Source organism: Sturnus vulgaris, chromosome 14, assembly GCF_052056855.1.
Source record: "Sturnus vulgaris isolate bStuVul1 chromosome 14, bStuVul1.hap1, whole genome shotgun sequence".
Lineage (NCBI taxonomy): Eukaryota > Metazoa > Chordata > Aves > Passeriformes > Sturnidae > Sturnus > Sturnus vulgaris.
This window is the reverse complement of record NC_142256.1, coordinates 16,749,718-16,768,608: the sequence shown is the minus strand read 5'-3', so window position 1 is coordinate 16,768,608 and position 18,891 is coordinate 16,749,718. Positions and strand designations below refer to the sequence as shown.

Sequence of the window (18,891 nt, the reverse complement as noted above, 5' to 3'; positions counted from 1 at the left end):
ATATTAAGTAGGCATTTCTGTTCTAAATTGCATCAGACTCCACAATCTGATTTTGTAGATAGTTTTAGTCTTTCTGATGACAGATTTTCCTTTGCATGGTTTAATAAAGACTGAAAAAAATGTTTTTCGAATTTTATGTCAGGTTCTGTGACAAACTGGGCATCCAAAGGTTGATGTTGCATATGCTCACTGTATGCCTTTTCTTTTCTGTAAAACAGTCTGAAAACAAAAGCCTTGTCTTCTGTCCCCCAACATATAAAATAGTATGTGAAACAAAATATCTAGAAGAAGTTTTACTTACATAGAGGGGGAAAAAAAGGAAATTAAAAGATTAAATTAATATTTGCATTATTTTCTACTTGAGAAGTTGTGATAATGGTGTCTCCAAAGACATATTTTCAGTTTTTTTAGCTGTTGCTAAGAATAGTTTTCTTTTGTCTCAGTTTTTCCTTTCCTTATCCAGTAGTGGCTAACTGAGACATTTGTTTCTGTGTTTTCTAATATATCATTCTAAAGTTCACACTCTGCTTAGTAGCCTAGAAACACACTTTTAAAAAATAGATTATTTTAAAATAAAATGATACATTTATTCTGCCAGTTCTATGTTTTGTCCTTTTTTGGTTTCCAGGGAGAAATGTTTGTGATACACTTTGTCTCAGAATTAATCAGTTCCTATTCCTCAGCAAACATACTCTTATCCTGTCAAAATACTGCATCAAGCTATACCTCCTCTGATCTGTTTAATCTAGATAAATATTATAAAGGCTTTTTGTCTTTTTCCACTCCAGACAGGTAAGATTATCCGTAATGGATAGTGTACATTTTGTCTTGGCAAAAGTTTGCGAGATCCACAGTTGGTGAATAGACATCTGCTCTGCTTAGAAGTGTTACTTGAAATTAAATAGGTGTAACACTAAATGAAATACATGGCTACACAATGGAACTAATTACATTTCCTTTGACATTTTATTTGACTTTCTTTGTTTACCTCAGTTTATATTTTCTCACTTCTCCTTTATCAGTGTCACTAGGAAGAGAAGTTATCACGATAAACCAGGGTCTTCTCCAACTTTTTTGGTTTCTCGAGTTGCTGTCTAATTTACATATGGCTCAACCATCTAGTGAGTATGCAGTGTGCTTGTTTGGCTGACTACAGGGTAATCCTTAAGCAAAGCAGTTGTGCCCTGCAGGGAAGGGCTTGACTGGCTGAATTACTACAAGGGATTGTTTTACCATGAAAGGACAGGTTGCTTGAAAGTCTCAGTGAATTGAGAAGGGCAACAAAGAAAACAAATCTGAACCAACAGCTGTAATAGTAAATACAACATCTTGTTGTGCACTTTATATGCTATTTCTAGGTATGCTGAAAGTGTGATTATTCTGTAGCAATAAAGTCACAGGTTGATTGTACATCTTGGATTCATCAGATAAACCAGAATCCTCAGAGTCCTAAGTGATCATCTAACACCGTGGACTGTGGTGCTATGTTTGTTCTGCACATGTGTCCAACCAGATTCAGAGACAGGTCCAGGAACCTCTTCCAGGGACTATGCCATTGCTGCTCCACAGAGCAGAAGAAGTGCAGAAAAGCACACTTGCATTGTTTCTTTGTGAATTTTTCTTGGTCCCTTCTTTGAATTTTCAGGCCCTGGGATGACCTCCACTCAGAGCTGTTGTGTAAATGTGAGGTGAGGGTGGGAATCTGGAGAATGTGCAGGACCTGCATCTCTCAAAGCAACCCAGGCATACTCAGCTGGAGAATAGGGAGCAAGCAGTCTTGGCTGTAGCTGTTTATTCGGGTTGGGCAGAATTTGGAGAATTTGGTTTTATTTCTGTTATCTCAAAGTCTTGAATTCCCGGTCTTGTGTCCTCCAACCCCTTGTTATTCTTCTCTGCCTGATCTGAAGTTGTTCTGTTTCTTCCTTGCACCCCTTCACCCCTGCCATCTATATCTGCATTTTGGGATGTTACTAGCTTTTGTTCACTTCCAACTGATGGACAGATATTTTATTTGCTCTCATGGGTTTGAAAAAGTGATTTTCATTGGGAATATTGCTGGGGGTAAAACTTGAAAGACTCCAAAGAATCTGTTATTGTAGATGAATGCTAGGAAATATCTTTTTTCTGTAGAAAACCTGCCTGGTCTCTGCCTGGTGGGTTTTTTTTTTTTTGTTTTGTTTTCATCAGCAGCCAGAGCCTGCAGGCTTTTGGATTCACATGCTGCTGAAACCCAAGGTCCTGGACCTTGCTGCAGAATGTGAAAAGTGTGCCTAGATCTCTTTCTCCAGTATAAAAAACATCTATTTTATTTTATCCTGAAATAACTAATTTTTCAGGTTTTCTTTTTTCCTAACCTTTGTTCCGTATGGAATGAAAAAAAGATATGAAATGTAGTATTTCCAGTAGATAAAATTTTTGCCCTCCTTGTCTCTTCCCAGAGATAGTCTGTTTGAAAAATACTTTTCAGGACCACCACTGTGTTTGTAGAGAACGTTAAGATGAATATGTTTATAGATAAGCTGTGTTTAGAAACATATGGTTATTTTCATCAGTATGATAGGAGGGCTCATCAAAGTCACTCTTTACAACTATAGCTATGAAAGGGAATTACTTTAGTAAATCCATGGTCAGTTATGTAAGTCTGCTTGCATGATGATATAGTATCTCAAATGCATACTCTTGGTTTTTTAACATAATTTACTTTTATGATTTTCCACCTATTGCTTACTCTTTGTAATTCTGGTATTTTTATAGCGTTGGAAAATTCTTAATTGCCAACTGATTTATCCTCTGTTAGGGACTAAATGGGGAGCCTTTGGACTTCAAAGGGCATTTAGACTGCATTTTCTGTTTGGATGGGCCTTTTATGCAACTTTTCTTTTGTTGTAGTACTACAGACAAACAATATATCTGATTTTTACTCTTTAATTTGTTTGCTTTGTTGAAGATGCTCACAGATGTACATACAATTTTAAGATGTACTATATGCATAATTCATTCTTTTTCATTTTAACATAGAGGAACTGATTCGTCACTGACATTTGTGCTAGTACAAGATGTTTGTAAATGGTACTGATATCCTGGTGGCATTCCACATTTCTCATAAAGGATAAATGACCAATCAAGAGTCCAAAGTTAACAGCCAACAGCAGACAGTTGTATGCTCCTGGGACGTGTTGTGACTTGATAAGTCTCACTCCCTGAAGATAGAAATAGTATACTAGAAATAGCATAGGGGATAGAGGAACAGCTCCAAAGATGTTTACTTTTGTAAAAAAACGTATTTTTTCTTAATTATGTTTACTACTATGATGCCCAAATGTTAGTTAACAACAAGGACCAATTGTGCAAGGATGAAATCAAACATAGTAGCAGACATCTTCTTCCCCTAAAGGAGAGCAATTTCTCTGTGGTTCTACTCTTTGAAGTATTTTGTGGGTGGAGCACATAGTGTCTCCCTAGTTTCTTTTGTGATTTAATTAACCAAAACCACAGTATGTGCATGGTACTTTCCAAAGCTGATGTAGTAAATCTTTCCTAGAGGACTTTAAACACAGTGGGATGTCTCACTGTGCTGTTTGCAATGACTTTATTCTGTTCTTGCTTCAGTCAATGATGAAACCTCCAGGGAAATTAGTGAGATGCATCCACATACAAGCCAGCTCTTATTTTCAGGATCACAAGGTGCAAGGGAATAGAATGCCTACACACATGGAGGTTAAAGAGTTAATCATGTTGGTACTATAACAGGTAGTCTTCTGACAGTTCCAGGAGATGACTGTGTATGTCCTTATTTAGATACTCTATATAGACTTTCAGCTATTTGGGTCTTTTGGCCCTTCTGTAACATATTTAAAAAAATAGGATGAAAGGTTAGTTGAGAGCAAATGAGTTGCTGAGTTGTTCATCTGTCCCACCCCAAAAAGGAAGGAGTGACCTTGATGTAGATATTGTAAGTGAACTGGAAAAGATGGGTGAACTTTATACCTGTGGGCCAGAATACTTTGCTAACTTTTGCTGCTCATGAGAGGGGTTCTTGGCAGATTTCATCGTGTCTGCAGCTGAATGTGTGCTGTCGATTTTGGGAATTTAATCTGGGACCTGAACAGACAAATATTGTATCTGTAACCATTAGTTTGGGACACAGGCATAGCTAATTGCTTTTGTATAACATGGAGATGCCCAGCCCATCTCTTTATAAATTACATTATTAATGACAAGCTCCAGCAGCAATAATCTCTGTTACCGGAACATTTTTTTAAAGTAAACCCAGTTCTTAGTCACTCATTTTCATTTTTAAAACTGTAGTCCTCTGGTAATTAAGCATGGGACATCAGGGTTTCTTAATGACTAGCTTGATAATGTGACCAGCAATTTGAATATAAGGCTCTGTGTGAGATTATTTAGTGCAGATTTTGAGTCCCTACTGCAGTTAGGAGGAGTGCTTGCATTCCCTCCCCAAAATATGGAATTTGTAGAATACTAATTATTTGTCAGAATAATGTGGTAGTTGAAGTAGTCCCAGACATTTTTATCATGTACTATGTCGTGGGATGGGGATGCAGGAGCTTTCCTATGTATGCATTCTGGTAAATCTAGTGGTATAAAAATGGCTATGGCTAATCAGGATTATTTCTGTCACTTTGCTGTGGAGAAAAATTGCTGTCAACGTTGTTCCAATGTCTGTGGAAATGTGCATACCTGGGCATTCAGTGCTGAGGGCAACCTTTTCCTAATCTGACAGGGAAGGAATTCGGAATATTCCAAACATTTTATTTTGTCCTATGGGCTAATCAAAAGAAACATGTGCCACATTCCAGCAAAAAGCTACATGGCATATTTATTTAAAATTAAAGTGTCAGATAAAAGAGGGAGTTTCACACACTTCTCTTATGTGTTTTGGAATAACATTCCGTCTCTTATAGAGGTATTTTCATCTTTCTCAAGGTGACTATTCCTAAAGAAGGAATAGTGCTATTTGGTTTTTTCTTTCCATGTCATGTTCAGAGTCATCTGTGGCAGGGAAGAGCAGTCTGCTGTACTGCTTTGGCCTTTGTGGAAGCTGAGGCAAATCCAGGAGGAACTAATACATATCCTTATTTCTTTGCAGGATTGCTCTGTGCTGAGGGTGTTACTGAGGCCTTCTCTGAGGAAAGCCAGCATGTACCCACGTTCATCTCTGTTTAGGAGGGCATTCAGCTGTGTTCTTTGGTCTCAATGATGTCATCAGAATTAAGCATGGAATTGTAGAATGGATTTTTTTTTTTTCACTACAGATATGTCTAACAGTGTACAGCAGTGTGCAGAGTTGTTCTTGGGAAGGTCATGCTTTTATTAGGGAAATAAAGTAGTAGTTAATAAATAAATTAATACTAATGTGTGCCATATATGCACGAACAAGCAGACCTGAGGGGATTCTGGTTGGGGTTTTTTTTGGTTGTTTGATTGGGGGGGGGGGTTTGTGTGTTTTTGTGTGTGTGTGTGTGTGTGTTTTTTGGTTGGTTGGTTGGTTTTTTGCCACAAGTTGATTTACTTTGCTTAGGAGAGAATTTAATGGAAGAAACTGACATGAAAATCATTGAAACCAAGGTATTCCTTGAACAGGATTAGTGATGACTTCAGTGACCTTGGTGGTTCCACAAATTGTCCTTCTTTGACAATACCTTGAAGGATGCAAACAGAACAGCAAATGACTAGAGTCAAGTGCATTGAGGTTTGTCTGGCTGAAGCTCCCATTCTGCAGCTTCCATCTGTGTTTTAGACAGTGTTTAATGCTGAGTCAGCTGAGCCTGCAGACCAAATTGTCCATGTGAAGAAATTACTCAAAAGCCCCTTGGCTAAGAGACTCTGGTCATGTCCCTTGCTGTGTAGTTCCTTCTGCTCATCCTGCTCATCACAGTCTCACCAGCAGAAAGATCAAGCATCCTTCTCCCAGCTCTCTCCCACACGTAAGGCTGCATTGACCCCTAGTGTGTCTTCACTGGAGAAAGCTGTTACAGCAAAGATTTTTTTCACCTGACTCAAATCCAAAAGATACAGAGAGAGAGTTTAGTAGATAACTTTAGTGTGGGAAGTCAGATGCAGCTCCTACCTTCACTTCTCTAATCCATCAGCATTTTGCCTCAAGTATCACTAAAAGTGTGGCCAGATTCTACCAATATTTTTCTTGGGTTTTACTATTTAATAGTCAGCTCTGGAGCTTTCAATTCGAAAAGGTTTTTAATAGATGGCTTGAGGAATGATGCATTAAAAAATAAAATACGAATAAAAAGTTACTGTCATATTTTCAAACTATGTGGTCTGTGTTATGTACAAATTTGTAAGATGAATCACAGGGGACACATGCCAGCTTACCTTCTGATAAATATTTACCTTTGATAAATACTGTGAGCATCCCTTTAACTTTAGGTGAAGGTTTTCCTTCTCTAGTAATTTTGTTAGAACTGTTTGCACAGTGGAGAAGCAGAGATACTTTCGAGGCTGATGCCCTGAAGATGGAGCTGTTCAGAGCCAGATTCAAATCTGTTAACATGGAATAACCAGTATATGACACTCTTACTCCTGTAAGGGTAAGAGAGCGGCTAAAAGCCTGACTTTATGTGTGGTATGTGAGTTAGTATTTAAACTACATTCTCTTACTTTTGAAGGTGTGTTTTTAACATTCTAATTCTGTTAAAGTCAATGAAAAATGCTTTTTCAGACTTTTTAGAATTTTACAGCAGATTTTAGTGTAGCGGGTCATAGAAATTTGGAGGTGTAGAAAGCAGAGACCTTGAGGTCTGCTTCTACACATTTTTATTTTATGAGGTCAGTTGCTTTGGGTTTTTTCCCACTTTTTTGCCATCCAGACACTATTGGTGCTAAGGGCTGGAACTGGAGTGGATGGGAAGGTGATGCTTTGACATGAACTGCTTTAGGAACAAAGAAAAAGTGGCAGTCATTGAATACTGTCTCATACTGTGACTGACCACTGTGTCGTATCAATCTCTGTCAAAATGCATTACCAGTTCAACAGAATTGTTAAGTGTCTTGACTTTGTAATTGGAAGGATGTTACCCTCTGCTTAAAAACTTCAATTCTGCAAATATATATGGAAACTTATACTTACTGCTTTTGTGCCAGATTGTTCTTTCCTGTGACTATTTAGTATAGGACAAGCCAATGTTCTGTCCGTGACAGTCACTCCTGTTGCTGATTTATATATTCTTGCCAGAGATCTGATTCTGTATCTTCTCATTTGCTCTCACTTGTATCAATACTGCTCAAATAGAGTGGTTTTTTCTACATTGAAATCATGGTAGTGAGTCTTATGTAAGCCTGAAATCACTCAGTTAAAATCAGGATGTCAGTTGATCTGGTTACTTGAATCTCAGAGTATGTGTTTTTGTAAGTGCTGCTATTTTGTTTTTAAGATCTTGGTATGCTTCCATGCAAAGAAATGAAATGGTTTAATTAATTTCTCTTATAATGATGGAGCTTACTACTATAACTAATAGTTAAATTTTTAAAAATTATTTTTTTCAAGAGCGTATTCATCTATCTGAAATGTAGAGCAGTAGGAAAAAAACTCTTACCTGAATACATGCACAGAACAAGTATGACAGGCTCATGTTTACAGGATCAGGTTACAATCTCTAAATGTTTGAATGACCTTGCATTCATATATTTGAATGGGAAAATGTATTAACCTTTTCCGAAAAGAACGCTGTTGTCTAGAATCTTATATGCAGTCTTTAGAGTTGTGTTCACAAATATTGTGCACATGGCTGTTTGCAATTTAAATAGCCATGGAGTGCCTGATGTCAGCTACTTCCCCTAAATAAAACACTCAGGACATGTACACCTGGTTTTGAGCCAACTGGCTTTGCTTTGCTTCCTTTCCAAATGCCTTCATTCACAAGTGAGCAAAACGACTCCTCATATTGTGAAGAAGAAACCTAGAAGTACATGGTGAACACAATTTTGCACGAAATAGGGACATAGAATTACAGAATCACTAGGTTTGAAGAGACGGTCAAGATCGGATCCAACCCACGCCCTTATACCTCAACTAAGCCATGGCACCAACTACCATATTCAGTCTTTTTTCAAATACATGCAGGGATGATGACTCCACCACCTCAGCAGGCAGATAATTCCAGTACTTGATCACTCTTTCTGTAAAATCTTTTTCCTAATATCCAACCTATATTTCCTTTGGCAGAACTTAAGACTGTGTCCTCTCGTTCTGTCAGTTACTGCTTGGAGAAAGAGACCAACCCCCACCTGACTATGACCTCTTTCAGGAAGTTGTAGAGAGTGATAAGGTCACCTCTAAGGCTCCCTTTCTCCAGGCTAAACAACCCCACTCCCTTAGTCATTCCTCATAAGGCTTGTGTTCCAAGCCCCTCACCAGCCGTGTTGCCCTTCTCTGATGTGCTCAAGCATCTCAACATCCGGCATACTTTCAGTTTTTCACAAATCTCAGTGAGAGTTTTATCCAGCTTCCAATAAATTAACGAGAAATATTTCTTTTTACTTCAGTGGGATTTTGACTGGAGCCATATTTACTACACTGTATCACTGATGGGAGCAGCAGGAGCCTGAGGGATAGAAGGAATAATGGATTTTTGTCTAGTCTTCTGCCACTGGGAAAGACCTGACTGCCACCAGAGGCAGGGGCGTAGTGCTCCGAGACAGCAACTATTATAGAGCAGTGACCTTAGAGGGATACAGAGCTATGGTGAAAGGAAGTTTGCTCACTCCTAGGAGGTATCTGAATGAGCAGAACCATGGGCCCCAAGAGCTTTGCAGAAGACTGCTGGAGAAAAAGTTCACTGGAAGTTTAAATCTCTAAGGAATTTAAGGTTGAATAAGCGTCTGGAAGAGCAGAATCTGACCACCTGGAGGCATAAAGCTGTGTGTGAAGAGTTTAAACGTAAGGTTAAGTGTCAAGAATAGAGATACATATTGCTTAGCAATGTGTCCAAATTTCCACTGTGAAATGTGCATATAAAAATGGCAAAATATGTCTCTCAGTGCACTTCACTCTAAAAACAAGTTCACAAAAAAATGACCTCTCGGCAGGTTGTCCATTAAGATAGGGACCAGTTTTTATGTACTGAGCCCTTGCTGTTGCACATTGCAGACTCAAGTGGCGATCATTTCTTGTCTGAGTAAAAAGCTTGGAGATGCACTTACAGTCTATAACCTCTAGATACAGTTTGTCTCCTTCTCTTTGCTTTTGGGTAGTTTGTAGGCTGGTTGGTAATTTTTGCTTTGTTAGCTGTTTGGGAAGTTTTTTTGCCTCTACTTCATTCTTTATCTTCTGCTGCTGACCGCTAGAATTGTCTGTGATGTGTTTCCTGTCATGGTGCCTCTCTTGTGGTTCCTTTCTTCAGTTCGAATTGTGTGTTAGATCTTACCATAGGATTTTAATGAGTAGTCTAAAAGCCCCATATCTAATGTGGCCTCATCTGAACAAAGCTGGCAAAAAGTCTGCAAAGTGGTTTCACTTGATGCCTCTTAGAATTGCTTGAAAGTTGTTGTGATTATTTTACAGCAAGAGATAACACTCCTTTCTGGATAAGGAAGTATGGGAGATTGGATCTAAGGCTTTCTGTTAATACCTGTTTGTTCTAAAACCAAAAAGTGTTTAATTTAGCAAAACAGTATCAACATCGGTGTGTATAGAGGGTTTTATTTACCTGCAGCAGAACGCTGAATAAGTGATGTTAGACTAGTTACTTTCTTTGAGAGAGCTGATTCAAAGAAGCTCAAGAGTTGAGAAGGTTGCATGAATTGTCTTTCATTTTTCACATTCCTCACTCTCAGGGAATTTTAAAGGCTTTAAAAATATTTCCTGTGAATGCTTGTAGTAAGGAAATCTTTTGGTTCCAGTCTGAACTTGTTTTGGCACTTAGTTTGAACACCTTGATATAAGAAGCTTAAATGTTTATTCGTTTCAGAATTTCAAAGCCTAGGGACTGTACCTGAGCATGCTGGACAGTGAAAGTTTCCTTAGAGAGGGGTGTTCATAGTGTGTCACAAAAGTACATTGCTAAAGGGGACCTTCTTTCCAGGACTTACAGTATTGTCAGTAGCATTGCAGGGCTTTGGGAAGCCCATTTCTTCAAACCTGTTCAGTGTGGAAGCAGATCAAACTCTCTAAACTAAATTCGTGTAGTTAGCTTTCATGTACTCTATTAAATGGTAATTAAGTTTGTGATATAGGGACTTCAGATTGACATAAATATTGTAATTATTCCTGAAACAACTAATGCCAGTGCAGCAAGTTTGGACTATATTTTCAGTTTAAATCCAAATCCATGATGATTTCCTAAACACTTCCTTGCACATGTGTTCATATTTAAAAATGCCATTTTCTCTCATCTAGAAGTTTTTGTTCTCATGGTTTAGCAGCTTCTTGTTCTTAGAAAAATGCAAAGGTCCCCAAATTAAATTTGTCTTGATAGTTCCTATTGAAGTAAAGAAACTTGTTTATGCAAGATAGCTGAGACACAAGTTGCAGTTACCAATTATGATCCTAGTCTAATAGTGTACTGATTATCTCAAAACATCATCTAGTTTTGTGGGTTTGAGAGCCCTAGGAAGCACTCTGCACCTTGCAGAAGAGCACCAACTTGTGTAAATTCACTTGTCCTCAAAGAATTTCTAACCCAACTTTTTTTGTTTATTTGGTGATTCCAAAAAGGACCCAATTGTGGAGAAGTTAAAATGTAATTACATTTTGTCCAATTACTTCCCAGCAATTTCACACAACAAAAGTAATGTAGGTAAGAAGTGTTGATATCAAGCGTTTTAATTAAAGGAGATCTTCAGCTAACAAATAGTTATGAAATTCAATTTTTAATTTTTTTTTTTATTTTTAAATTTTTAGGGTGGAAAAAAGTCCAACAATGGGCCATGTGGGGGCCGCGATTGCAGTGCTGGATGCAAATGTTTTCCAGAGAAGGGTGCACGGGTAAGTTTGTTTACACAAATATAACTTGTCCTTGCCTCTTATAAATATTTTTATAAATAAATAAATGCCGTGTTAATATGTGTAATTCTCAATCTAATGACCTCATGAAATGACAAATAATGAAGACCAGCTGCATTTCAAATGTCCCTGGCCAACATTGCAAAAGCTGTTCTAAAGATTTACAAATGGCTCACTTTGTAATGAGTCGTCAATAAAATCCTATTTCTTTGTGTGATCTGAGCCCTAGTTCAAAAGAAGTCAGATGGTTTTTAAGTAGATTACAACAATTAAAATTAGGAAAATCAAAGTAGTGTGGGCTTCTAGTACAGATTTTGCCCAGGCTTCACTATAATAGCTTCTTTATTTGTGGAAGTGTTTTTGATTTGTGTATTTGGTTGTGGAGGAATAATAACTTGGAATGGATCTAAGCAATTGCCTTTGAGAAAGTTGCTTGTGTAGCTGAAGTCTCTCTCTCTGAAGTCTTCCTTTGAAGAAACCAAATGTTTAAGAAAGATTTCTGTAAAATCTTTAATTTCTTTTGCTTGTATGAACAGACTATAACTTAATGCAGCTGCTTATCTCCTGTCTTAGGGGAATGCAGTAACTGACTTCACCCTGCCTTCAATTGCAATGTTAATTTTTGTCCAGACACCATCTATTTAATGTTTTATCTTAAACTCTAGAGCATTTTAAAATGTATGAAAATGATTTACAGATTTTGCTTTGGAAATGAAAGGAGGAAAGAGCACATAGTAAGTACTTGAGGAACTGGAAAAGCTTAAAGAGAAGGGAAATAATACTAGTTGTCTTGTTAAATTATCAGCTGTACTTCCCAAAATCATATTGAAAACTCATCTGAGCGAAAACAAAAGAAATTAAGTCTTATTTAAACACTAGCAATCCTGATTTTTTCCTGTCTATTTCAATGACACAGCATGTTTGGACTGAATTTAGAAAAATGTTGCTATTTAAAAATAATTGTTTTTAAAATAAGAAGTTTTTTCTAGTTTCAGACAGAAGTTGAGCATGAATGCTTAATTGATAACTGGTGATGTGTTTGCTCTGGAAATACAAAAAATTGTTTTAATTTATTATGTGGCAAACCGGTCTAAACAGATAAGCAGAACTTTGTGAGGAAGTTCTCAATATACCCTATGATATGAGCTAAAGTGAATTGCTCAATGCCTTTTGTGATTAGATACAGTAAGGGGCAGACCTAATTTGGTTCTGGAACACAATATCCTGTAAATGCTTTGACCTTTAGACAGCAGTGAGCATCATTCTTCTGTCTCTTTACATTCCCGGGGTCCAGCTTGATTGTTTGAAGTGTCCACAACGCTGTTGACCTTGCAGTTTGAGCTCTTGGCATCTCTTTTGTTAAGATGTCACAAAGATTTTAGGCTGTTTTCATTGCTGACCTGAGAACTCATTTGGCTTTTAGCTTATTTCTTATGTGACCTGTGTCGGTAGGGCATTTTCAGTCCTTCAAACACGTCCTGCTGAGATATGTCCATGGAGTAAACTGTCTGCTACAAGTGCTTATCTTTCCGTTTTACAACAGTACTTCCATCAAGTGTGCTGAGCCCTCCTGACACCTTCTTGGACATTGGCAGGCAGCTACTGGAGGCCTGCCATGCCTGAGGATATGGAGGTGACTGGCTGAACTGGGAAAGTGGATGGTGTGATTATGTATCCTACAGCACACCTTGTTTCTTGCAGGACACTGTACGGCCTGAGGCTAATTCCTTGGTTTCCTGCCTAGCTGCTTCTCCACTGCTGCACAGCCTTTAAGTTCAGAAATGGAGACACGACTTTGTCAGTAACCTGAATCCATATTTTGTTTAAAAAAATGCTTCAGCTGTCAATTTTCCTCAATTAGCCGGATCAGAATAAAGCTAAGCTTTCTTTTTAAAAGAAAGAAATAGCTAAAAAGTGCAGAAAAAATTACAATAAGCTGACACCTTAATGAAAATAATATAGACAATGTCCTTAAATGTCCTCCCTGAATGCACTTCTGATCAGATCAAGCTTTAAAAATTTTATTTCTTTTATTTATTTAAGCAATAAAAATGTCAAAACTGCCTCAGACTTTTTGATTAGTGGGAGATATTTCTAGAAATGGGATGCAGATATGTGTAATCCACAGGTACCCATGTTCTTATTATTGCTATAGACTGCTGCTGTATGTGCAGGATATATTAAAAAAACACCAAAAACCACAAAGAAACACCAACCAACAAAAAAAAACCTATCCCAAAACTCAACAAACCAATATAATCTCACTATCTGTAAAACTGACCTAGTCAGAAGACTTACCTCTATGCAGTGAGTCAGCAACTTGGGGAATAATTGATATTATTTTCTGAAGGAAGGGTGGTACAGTACTTGTCTAGCAGCCCCTTAGGGAGGTCTCCTAGCAGAGTGGTAGGGCACATCTCCTAAAAGAGCAAAATTTCCATTTTGTTGTCTGAATGCATGCATTACATTTGAAAAGTCATAATGTTACCTTATATCAATTTTAGGCTGTGCATTGACTCTTGATATGATCCAATTTACTGTGAAGCCTGCACAAGAAGAAATCTGTTATGGAAGCATTCTTCATCTTAGCCAGTGATTGAGAATTGGTTCTTTTATCTAATGATGAGTTAATGAAAAGCCTGTCTCTATGCAATTCAAACTCCTGGCCATTGCAACCATTCTCCCCTCCTTATCAGTTTTTATCTTGTAAAGATTTGTGAGTAGCAATCCAATGATTTGTGCAGAAGTCCAGTTCTTCATGGAGAAGTATTTCCTTCACCCAAGCGTGCCAGCTAGGATTTTGTCTGGAGGTTTTCTCAGAGATCAAGTTAAAAGATTAAACTGAGTGTGTGGCTCTTACTACTTACTACTTAAGTGCATAAGAAGATATCTACACATCGTATGATAGTGTAACAGTAAATGTAATGGCAAGTGAAGCCCGGGAAACTGATTTTAAACCTAGGAGTTTTGCATCTGATTGTTCCCTTCCCCTAAACTGCATTGTTAGAACTTGTACTGATTTTGATGTGAAAGCTAATGTAATGCTCTGCAAAGAAAATGCCAGGGAACATCCCAGAGGTTACATGAGACCCTGCCTAGCTGGAGTCTCTAGGTGAATGTGCAGATCTAAATCTCTGTGTTCCTACTCCCATTTTTCTGGCCAGCTGAGATACCAGTTATCTGATTAAGGCAAGGGAATTCTGCTGTGGTAATACCCAAATGAACCCTAGTACATTCAATTTTTTGGGGCAGGAGGCAGTCTGAACACAAACTTATACTGAACCCACTTTTCCATACAAGACTTACATACAGTCATCTTTAGGAACAACAACTGATGGGTAGAAAAAGTGCTTTATGTTAAATTATGAAGCACAAGAAGAAAGGTGAAAGAAAAGCAACCATAAGAAATTATAAGCTAAACGAGGAGGTAAATGTAAATTCTCATACTAGTCCCTATCCTAGTGCAAGAATATGTTCAGTTTCAGTGCAGGTGAGTGATCTACAGCTAGAAGATTTTTGTGACTGTCGGAATAATTTATTGTGTTTAAAACAGTGTTTTTCATTCCACTTGCTCACTGTTTGTCCACAGTTTATGAGCAGGGACAATGCTGCTGAAAGTTTCATGCTGTATTGATAGCTGTCTTGCTAGGAAATGCGCTGCAGATAAATCAGCAGGGAACAGGAAGCATTTTTCATTCTTTCAGAGTATCAAGAGGCACTAAATAGTTGGCAGCCTGCACCATGTCATTTTGCAGCTCATTTGTAATTTATTTGTTATAATGTTGGCATTTTTGTTTTTATATAATGTCATCAAATTTTAAACACTCACGAAGATAAAGTAGTGGACGCAGTCTTTGTTGCATGTATACCTTCTCTTGTTGCCTGTTCGCTTACCTTGGAATTTATAACAATATTAGAGTTTGTTTTAAACTTTACTCAACATGTGCTGGAGCTAATATTTTGGTTTTTTTAATTCTCCCTCTTCAAAAAAACAAATTAAGGAAAAAAAATTACAAATTGTTTCCAAGGCTTCACAAACTACTCAGAGGAGGCTGACTCCTAGGCAGCTTTTACAGCTGTAATTTGAGAAAACTTGATATTACTAATTATATTTCTTTTTTCCCTGTAATATGTAATCATGTCAAATAATATATATTTTTACATGCTCTTTAAAGCCCATTGAAATATTATGATATAATCAATTAGAAAACTATTAATGCCATTATAGAACTACTTTCCTGTCTCAAAAAATATTTCTGCAGAGACTGTTTCTAGCAACTGGTGTCGTTGGAAGGGGGTGTGTCTGTAGAATGAGGTAGTTGGTTCTGTGGACATGGTGGACACTTTACACTGGATTGAGTCTGATCCAGTAAAGTAAAGGACCACTAGAGTGTATCAGGTATGCCAGGAAACCCATTCCCTGACCTGATCCCACTCAAACAAAATCCTCTTTGTTTACTCCAAGACTACACTGCAAGGTGAAATAAAGCTTCATGAGTAGGAGGAATTTACTAAGATTGAGAGATTTGCTCAAAAACTTGGTTGCCATCTGAATGAAAGGTTAGTGTAACCAGAGATACATGTGATTCCCCACAGTTTTTCTGAAGTTCAAATGATGACAGTAAATGTAGTGTAAATGATCTCTGGGCAATCAAAGAAGTTTTGGTAGAATTACTGCAGATCAAATAAGCAAGAAAAGATAGACAGATCCTTAACATCCATGCAGTGAACAGTGTAACCTGAGGTCAAAACTTTGGATGATTAATCTAATTGTTATCTAGCATAAACTAATGTCAGATTGGCAAGAGATCTTAGATTAACTTTTGTCTGGAACTAATCCCCTCAACTTAATACTGGGTGTACAAAGTGTCTCTCTTGTGATAATTAGTGAAGATTGGTTGACCTTTCTTTGTTATGAGATTGTAATAATTATAAATTGTATTTTTAATAATGTTTGCTGATTTCTGCTTTAACTGGTTAATTACCTTATTTGGAACAGTCAGGAATTTCCTGATGAAAGACAATTTCTTTGGAAGTGTTGACTCAAAATGATTTTTTTTTGCAGAAGTGCTTTACACAAACATATTTGCTGGTGACAGAATTCTTTAATGCTGTTGTTTCAAACTTCTCTCTGTTTCAATGTGGCTTCCTACTCCCTGGCTTGACACTGTTGGACATAGTGCTGCTATTTTGATACCATGGCCTGCAGGTTGACCAGTTAAAAAAAAGAACAGACTGGTGGATACTACCATTTCTTTCAAAGTGGCAATGCCAAGGTATGAGCAGTGCTAAATGCACTGACCATGGATACAGGTATAAGTAATTCTGGGATTGTTATCTAGTTGTTTTTGTAAAGATGGACTAAATAATGTCTAATAAATAATAAGGTAAATAATGTCTAGTTCTTGTTCAAATTCACTTCTGGTTAAACATATAAAATGCCATAATTTTGTTTGGAAAGAGATTATCTATAACACTGAAAAATGTTGACCATCTGTGTGCAGTAATTAAGAAGTTCTGGCAATATTTTGGAAGAAAATGAGGTAATAGTTAAATCAAACAACTTATGTACCAGCTGTTTTTTTTTTAACAACTGACAAGGTTTGGTTTTTTTTAAGTAATAAAACAAATTTTGCCAAATATTGTATTAAACAATTATTGTACATGTCCTCCTGACCAAACCTAAATACACTGAGCTTAGCTCTCTAATGAAAACCACACTAATACTAAATACTAAAACACATAAATAAAACCAAACTAATTGCATTTGAAAGGGTTCCTTATGCAGTGGGTATAAAGACCAAACCTGTTCCTATGTGCAGTCTTACATCACCTCTTTGGGAAGAGTTCTCAAGGGGACAGGCCCCCGTCTTATCATAGAATTCAGTAACAGTAGCAGCTGTGTTCAAGCAGGGTAATCAAAGAGGCTCTGGTAGCAAACCCTGTCTCTGTGATTTAGTTTGCAGTTTTGTCTGAGAGGACATGGGTACTAAGTGAGGCTAAATATATTCTAGGAAATGTATCTTGTTAGGAAGATTTCCACTTTTCAGAACTAACTAGGATCCATGGCATTTCTGTGTCACCAGAGTGGGTGAGGTGACTGTGACCTGAAACTTTCTCAGTCTGCCTGCAAGGGCAGCAGATTTTGTAATTGCAGTGGGGACCTTTGAAATCAACCAGAACGTGGGCCCTCAAGCTGTGCTCCATAGAGTACTTCCAGATGGCTTGGAAAAGCCCAGCAAAGAAGCATGTGTCACTGTTCAAGTAATTGTGCTTCATGTGACCTTTAACCCAGGATTTTAAAGTCTTTACAGTATTTTGGAAGCAAATGGAACATTTAAAAAGCTCCTTGTTTAATCCTACGCTGTGAGTTGTCTTAGTTTAAGAAGTTGCGTAGCCTCACTGTACCAAGTGAATGTCCTTTTTGTTTCTCCTTTGTAGCCTGAAAGTTTCTAGTTTTCTCAAACTGAGCTTCTCAGAGGTGAGGTGTTACTGATATGGATGTAAGCTGAGATGACTCCTGGAAGTCCCACTCAGCTGGCAGAGAGTCGGAACCCTCTGCTTGTGCTGCGCTAAGTCCTCCTCTAAGATACTGCTCTGTTGCTAGCATGAGCTGAGGGTGTAGGCATGTTGCCCTGGGAATAGGAACTGTATAATTTCTTGTTTGTATGAGGTGCCATGGCTACACCTGGTAATCTGCAAGAGGTAGGTGCTGTTCCCCTTGAAGGCAATGCTGTCACTCCCACTGATTTCATTTTAGGTGTGTAGACAGATGGGAAAACAGAACCAGACTAGCCTTGTCTCTCCCTCTTTGGAGCCTTGCCACGACTAACTTATTCTAACTTTATATCTGTGGCACTTTCTCCAAGATCAAAAGTGATAACCTGTGCTGCGGATTTGCTCCATATGGACAAAACAGAGAGTTCAGCAAGAGTTTCCTAGTACTGACCCCCTCAGCTTCCTAAGTACTGGAGAATAAAAACATGTATCCAAATTATTTCTTCGTTAAAATTGTTGTCTTTCTTGGCCATAGAATGGAGACTTTGATGAGTTTGTGATGTTTTACTTGTCATGTAACTCCTTAGAATAGGATTAGAATCAACCTTTCAATTTCTCTTGTGTTTTCATTTATTCTCTGCAGGAGAAGAATTGTAAATATTCTTAAAATTGTTTTCTGTCAGCCACTCCACCTTGAAGTCAGAAAGAAAACTAAGAATTTCTGCAGGAAGATAAACTCTCTAGTGTTCTGCCCAGGGCAAGGAAAACATATGTTATCGTGAGTCTTTGAAATATATAAGTGGCTGGTTGGGCTTTTGCCTAATGAAAGCTGTAGAATTTTGTGCAATTAGTCTTGCAATGATGTCTCAGTTGAATCGAAATTTTTGATGCCTTCTTACATTTGAGAAATGGCACAAGACTTTCCTCTCCAAGCATTTGATAGACAAGAGGAGGTAACTTATATCCTGCCTTGAAATTACCCCATTGGCATTTTCTTCCAGCACATTCTATATTACTCATGTATAGTACTCACCACCTAGAGTATGTCTTAGTAGCCTTTTTGTCCAGGTTAAATTTTCTTAAATACCTCATTTTTGTCATGCCTCTTTCCTCTCACCCCACTCCAAAACTTGCCCATCTTCTAACTAAGTGTAATTGTCTCAGAATATTCCTGCTACTAATTATTTTTTAAGCTTCTTAAAATGAGATGTCCTTTGCAGAAACACGAGTCTTTTTTTAAAGACTTTCCACTTGCAGCAAGTGAAAGGTGTGACAGTGATTTCCAGTGTGATCCCTTGAGTAAGTCAGCCTTGGAAACAGAAGGATCACAGAACCAATCTGTGAGCAAGGCCCAGTTTGAAGAGATTTGGCTGACAGTCAGGTTAGCTGGTTCATGAGCCAGGAAAACAGCA

The 18,891-nt window shown here is 37.7% G+C and overlaps 1 protein-coding gene across 1 annotated transcript in view; it reads left to right on the top strand.

Moving 5' to 3' along the window:
- Positions 1-18,891, top strand: part of COL4A6 (collagen type IV alpha 6 chain) — a 126,991-nt gene that overhangs the window by 36,343 nt on the left and 71,757 nt on the right. The window contains exon 3 of the mRNA XM_088173272.1: positions 10,880-10,963. Coding sequence (XP_088029398.1) covers positions 10,880-10,963 — 84 coding nt within the window. The remainder of the gene's footprint in view (positions 1-10,879; positions 10,964-18,891) is intronic.